The sequence below is a fragment of the Asterias rubens genome, chromosome 15 (assembly GCF_902459465.1).
Source record: "Asterias rubens chromosome 15, eAstRub1.3, whole genome shotgun sequence".
Lineage (NCBI taxonomy): Eukaryota > Metazoa > Echinodermata > Asteroidea > Forcipulatida > Asteriidae > Asterias > Asterias rubens.
In genome coordinates this window covers 3257629-3264378 of record NC_047076.1, presented here as the reverse complement: position 1 = coordinate 3264378, position 6750 = coordinate 3257629, and the positions used below count along the sequence as shown (strand labels likewise).

At 40.4% G+C, this 6750-nt stretch overlaps 1 protein-coding gene across 3 annotated transcripts in view; it reads right to left on the bottom strand.

Annotated features, from left to right (window-relative positions):
* Positions 1 to 1016: 1016 nt before the first annotated feature.
* LOC117300084 (urea transporter 1-like) overlaps positions 1017 to 6750 on the bottom strand; it is a 28384-nt gene continuing 22650 nt past the window's right edge. For all 3 annotated transcript variants that reach the window (XM_033783769.1, XM_033783770.1, XM_033783771.1), the window contains 3 exons: positions 2809 to 2956; positions 2202 to 2336; positions 1017 to 1556 (listed from right to left, as the gene is read on the bottom strand). In XM_033783769.1, coding sequence (XP_033639660.1) covers positions 1318 to 1556; positions 2202 to 2336; positions 2809 to 2956 — 522 coding nt within the window. In that variant the 3' untranslated portion in view covers positions 1017 to 1317. The remainder of the gene's footprint in view (positions 1557 to 2201; positions 2337 to 2808; positions 2957 to 6750) is intronic.

Genomic DNA, 6750 nt, shown 5'->3' with positions numbered 1-6750 from the left:
CGAGAGGCTCAACTTTGACCCGACCCCCAAGTATCTTGGTGTAACTTTGGACCGCAGCCTCAATTTCTCTTTTCATGCTAAAGCTGTCGCGTCCAAGAATGAGGCTCGTGTCAACCTGCTGAAAAGACTAGCAGGCACCGGCTGGGGTGCATCCTTTGACACCATGCGTACCTCAACCTTAGCTCTGGCATACTCGACTGCGGAATACGCTGCGTCTGCCTGGAGTCACAGTTCACACACCAAGAACATCGATGTTGTCCTCAATTCTGCCATGAGGCTTGTCAGTGGCTCATTAATAGCCACCCCTGTTGACAACTTGCCCATACTGTCTGGCATAGCCCCTGCAGAACTGCGGCGCGACTTCATGAAGCTGAAGCTGTCCAGAAAAGCCAGTGAGCAGAGCCTGATCCCTCCACCTTCCCATCCTCAAGATCAGAGGATCCCTCGCAGGCACTTCGCAAGCGACGTGTCAACGCTACTAGCCCGCCACCCTTACCAGCCCTCCTGGACAAGAGACAGATGGACCGATCAATGGGGCGCATCAACATCACCGCTCCGACAGTTCATTAACAGTCCTTCAAATAAACCACATGGTTGTGTTCTCCCCCGCAATTCTTGGGTTAATCTCAACAGACTACGCTCAGGTGTCGGCCGTACCAAGCATTTCCTACACAAAATAGGAGCTGAGCCATCCGACTCTTGTGAATGCGGTGAAGCACAAACCATCAAGCATATTGTCTCCGACTGCAATATTTACCAGGCTCCACATGGTTTTGAAGGCATCATGCAGCTAGACGATGACACGGTAGACTGGCTTTCTTCCAGTCTGCCCGTATAAATCACCTATCTTGAACCTGTTGGCTACCACACGCACAAACAAACAATAAAATACGTGAATATTCATGCTGCATATACATTACGTAGGTTCAGTGCATGCACGCTCGCTTACGTGCGCACATACATGTACAGTCATGTACATGTCCACCGGACGGTTTTTGCATAGCCCCGGACACGATTGCATATATGCAAAAGTGTCGGAAGCGGACAGTATTGCATGGCACAATTGCATCTGACACAGGCATACATGGAGAACAATCGTACAGTGAACAAAGTTTCTTGTTGCTTTCGGACAGAACAGAATTTCTTCTTTTTGGAGAGTGATAAGTTCTGTAAATCTTAACTAGAGACTCTCGGACGGGATGGTCAATATATATATATTATTTTCTAAAAAAGATAAATCTTAAAAGGTCCATCTCCTGTATCAAAAAGGGGCCGAAGAATAGTAAAAAATAATATGCTTTAAAACAGACACTGCCCTCAAGTCACTTCTAACGCCTCCCCGTCTGGGACATCGGCCACGCCCCCTGGTTTAAACTTTCTCCTGTGGTCCTCAGGCCACGTGATCTTGTCCATCGGGACGCGCATGAGCAGTTTACTCTCGCTCGTAACGAGGAGGAACAGTCCGGCCGCAATGCAGAACGGGAACGCGATGTCTGGTAGACCCGCTGGTTTGAGAACGGCAGACAGCGCACCTTTAACAACGGCGGCGAATATCGCTGTGGAAGATAAGAGAGGGAGAATGTGATGTCAGAGAGTGGAAGTTAGACAAACGAAAATTCAGTTTATAAGTTCAATTCAATTGTAACATTTATTTTCTTTGCACAAAACTTAGGGCCCACTTTCTTAAACATGCTTATGCGCTCTCGAACAGGCTGGTCCTGGAGAGAGTGCAATATCAGTTTTATAAATAATTATTATTATTATAAGGCACTGGACTTCTCAAAATAATTGTTAGCGAAAAACCTTACTTGGTATTACGAGCAATAGTTGAGAGCTGTTGATAGTATAAAACATTGTGAGAAACGGCTGTCTCTCTGAAGTAAGGTAGCTTTTGAGAAAGAGGTAATTTCTCACCAAGAACAAAATGCTTCAGACCTGAAGCCTTTTGCATCTGAAAGCTCACAAATTTTTGTGCAACAATGGTGGTTTTCTTTCATTGCTCTCTTGCAACTGTGATGACCAATTGAACCCAAATTGTTCACTGATTTGTTAGGCCTACTTTGTGTAATATGTTGGGATGTACCAAGTGAGAATACCGGTCTTGTGTTGATCATGCCCGTGTGTTACGCATTTTTAAGTTCACAAATCGCTTCTGAACTCAAATTAAAATGGTAATAATACTTAATTCCATGCACACTCACCCGAAAATAGAGCAACCAAATGTGATTGCCACGTTAATACGAAGAAGAACCCACCGACTGACGCACATGTCAGTACCGAATTATAGCTCCAAAGCCCGGCGTAGATATCTGCATGCGGAGCGGCCATGGCTAGTCCTGTTTAAAAGGGAAAAATCATGGTATAAAAAGTTATAACCTAATAGGCCTATAGTTTGGATGGCAATGGGCTTCTCGATTTGAGGTAGGCCTACGTATAGAGAACCTTGTTTGGGGAGAGCGTAAGGAACTCTGCAAACATGTTATTATTATAAGCACCAAACTGACAATTAGCCAACCTCTCCCATAAATACATTGGTTTAACCGTTTATATTTATTAATTATAAATTGCGCAGATCAAGAAATTTTGATTCAGTAACTAGACAACAATACTTATTCTCGTCATTATGAGACCAGTGGTAACTTTGCAGGATTTAAACCCACAACCTATACGGTGATTGACAGTCCCGGGCCCAAATTCATATAGAGCTGCTGGTAACCTTATTTTTGTAAGCAAAATTGTGTTGTGATTAGCAACTTGTTGTGCTAAAGCAACTATGAAATTGGGCCCCCGTAGTATAGGTTACCTTACCGGTGAGGGTGCCGAGTATCGAGCCGATCACCCCGTGTAGGAACACTGTAGGTGAGCAGATGAGCATCGCCAATGCCATTAAGCATCCAGTAGCCAGTTTGTCGCACCCGTAACACTGCCCGATACCAACTGGTATTGTGCTTAGTACCTAACAAACAACACATAGAGAAAGTTACTTGATATTATTATATGAAAACGCCCATTAGAAATCTGAAGGTGAAAAAGGGGCCGCTGGGAAAAGCATTGTTGTCGCAACTCGAGGCCATGACTTTTTGTGTGTGTGTGCAGAATGCCATTTTGGTTGGTTGGAGCAGAATGCAGCTACACTTTCGTATTTCAGTTTTTGGGGGAAAACAGAAGTTCTTGTTATTACGAAATTCTTTTTCTACTTCTTGGGTGCTATGCCATCAAATCCTGAGGTGTGTTAATCAATGATTTAGTGTTAATTAAAGTGTGACGTCACAATGACGTCACACTTGAATGAAATCGCGTCCTGAACTAAGAAAACACGGCATGCACAATTAATTGATCATTATAGGGCCCAAGGACACCAGTCTCAGATAAGCATGTGGGATGATAGCTTGGCTTTTTGGTTAACATAATTTTGTTGTGCTAAGCTACTTGTTGTGCTTAAGCAGCTTATAACATTGGGCTGAGACATTTGGCTGTAGCATACACTCTAAAAGCTCCTGGGTCAGATTTGACAGTTTCTCTTTAATGCTCTTAAAATAAAATCAAAATAATTCCTTGGTCTATTTTCAAAATCATAATAGCAAAAAATACCTTAAACAAACACCTGCCAATCTGAAAGCAGATGTCACTTTGTAATTCGACGGAGTCTATACCCTTTAAATAAACAATATTGACATTCAGTCAAGTAACGGAAAGCGGCTGATTTTTTGCTCGATCAAAGAAAAATAAAAAAATAGGCAGCCACACTCTTCAGAGAAATAAAACGGCCCAAGCACCTTAATAGCTTCTGCTCTCCGTTCAGACCTTGAAATTATTACTGTTTAAATTGAGTCGTAAAGAAAGACGACTATACGGCTCGCAAATTTCAAGGAAACCTGATTAGTTCTGCTCGTGTAGCTAAATGTCAGATGTCGTGAAATTTCAGTTGTGGAGCAAAAACCGGGCAAATTTGCCCTGCTGCGCGGAATGAAAACCAGTAATGCACAAAGAAAAGAAATCAGAAATGCACTTAAAGACCTATTGGGCCTCTGTGAATGCACCTGCTGAAAACGTAAATGCGTGTATTGTGCGTCTGTTCATTGGTCACTTTCAAGGAATTGATATTTAATTTTAAATGACAAATCAATGAGAGGAAAAAGAAATTACTTATTAACTCAACGGTCAGTGGGGAAGTAATTTAATTGGAGAGAATATACTTTGAGAGAAAACGCGCACCACACGCTGGGAGAGATTGGGGAGGCAAAAGAAATTAAAAAAAAATTAGTTACAATTATGAGTAGCCGCGTGAAATTATAACCACTACATATTGAGTGGTTTATTGCAACAACAAAAATCCTTGGATGTCAATATTACTTTGATGATATTGCCGCAAGATACTCGAGTCAAGTGATGATAAAAAATCGACCTTGCTATTAACATAAACTTTTTAAATTAATAAATCAATTCGGTGATTTTTTTTTTCTTATTAACATTTCGCTTACACTTAAATTCAAGTGTCCACATTTAGGCAAAATTCGAGTTGGCGGCTAACGACTACGGCTACAACTGTTGCTTAGAGTAACGTCAACGCACGCGACGCGGTGGTCTAGCCGTAGCCGCAGCCAATCAGCCACAGCCATGTATATATAGCCGCCAATTCGGATACGTCTATTTCGGCTCATGTATATAAAGACTTAGCCCACGTAGAAATTATGACTCGGTAACATACACCATTGACTGAATAAAAATTCTGCTTCTCTGAAAATTATATCTGAAAATATACATCGGGTATGCCTTCACTTTAATATTATTTGCTAGCATGCATATAACAACCCCAAGGCTATACTCAGGTACAGTCGGATATTGCGTGTCGTGTATTGCATTTCTACAAAAACTAGAGGACTTGGTAAAGAAGAATATTACACGGAATTAATGTTCAATCACGCTTAATGTATTTCCACGTTTTTGAAGTTTGTCCTTCACTTTTTTTTTTTTTTTTTTTTTTTTAGAAGGAAAAGGAGGAAAACTGTTTCCACATCACTCGGTACAATTTCCAATCGATTTTATCATCTTTAAGTACCGTTATTATCAGATACTATTCGGGCATTGGATTTTACTGAGGCTGTGTTTTGCTGTTGGACCTTGGTTGACGGACATTTTTTAAAGAACACTTTGCCTCGGATTGGTCGAGTTGGTCTATAAAAAGCGTTTGTAACAATGCATCTCGATTTATTTGTGTTGATGCTTCTCGTCAGTTTCAGGGGGAAATTTCCTCAGCACTAAAGAATTGCCATCCTGACATTTTTTTCCTAATTTGGTTGATAGGATTCCTTTTTTTTTAACCAATTGTATAAAAAATTTGATTCCAGGTCTTAGGAACGAGCAAGGGGGAAAACAATGGCGTGTTGAGATCGAGCACCCATGGGAACGAGGTTGCCAATTAACTAATACTTTGTACAAGCTGATCTGTGCTCACTCCAGGTTTTACAAAAACATCTCGCTGACCTCAAACCCACAATAGGTCCACTCTCATTTATTACCAACCCTCCACAAGGATTTCAGATAGAAAGGACAATACAATTTCTAGTCTACGGGGGCTGTCATGAAATTCTGTTCTCTAAAATTGAACTGTTCCACCTTGAATATCATCTCCAAGATTGAAAACAAGTACATTGTAATTAGATTTTGAATTGTTTTTCGAAGGCTAAAAGCCAAATCAGGGTTGTATTACTTTATTTCTTGATTGTGTTGTCTAGGAATCGTGTAAACAGACGGCCAGATTGATTGTTTAACCTTAATGTCCCTCATTATAATCCACTTCTCTGACGGCCGCTATTGATTTTATTTGTTTGCCTTTCTGTGGTCTTGTCAGCTTATTGTTTTTTTGATTGCGAATACAGATTAAATACAGAGTCATGATGAAGGTCATACATAATAAAGGCGAGTTCAGACATTAAAGGATTTGGGTACTTCTTTCAAACACAAAACATAATGTCCATGGATTTACATCAAAGGGTCTATGTACTTTTGTTTAAAGACAAAAACACAATATCCACGGATTTACATTAAACTTGCAAAGTTTGAAGATAATGAGAGTAGAAAGCTTCCCTTGAAATATTACTTGCTGAGGTGCTGTAGTTTTTTTTTTTAGAAAAGAGTAAAACAATGTCATGAAAATAATTTTCTTCTCGGTGATCATGAGACGAACAAAAATTGGGCCATGTAAAAACGTATTTTCGTGACATTGTTTACTCATTTCTTAAATACTACAGCACCTCAGCAAGTAATATTTTCAGGGAAGTTTAGCGTAAATCTGTGACGTTGATTTTTTGTTTGTCCTACAAAAAGTACCTAGACCCTTTAATGAGATGTGAATGACATAGAAAGAAGGATACAGAAGGTTTTGTTGGTTCTTGTGGAAGGTTTCTTATAATGGTGGGGCAGATAATAAGGAAAATGTGGCGGAGATGTGCATTTGAATTTAAGCTTGGATTTTGGTTAAATAAGAGCATGTCAGAAGAAGGATATTTGGCTAATGGGCAATTTCAGATTTTGTGTTCTTATAGTTAAAAATGAGAAAATATAATTAGCTGTTGCGAACAACTTTCCAACAAAGGATCTATGGTGTAAAAGGCCAAACACATTGTCAATGGCCTGACGTTTCGACCACAGACATAAAGAACCTATAGACGGACAGCACCTAGTAAATCAAAGCAGAGTCTTTCTTGGGAGGCTAAATAACAACGCACGATACACATGAATCCCAAAGGC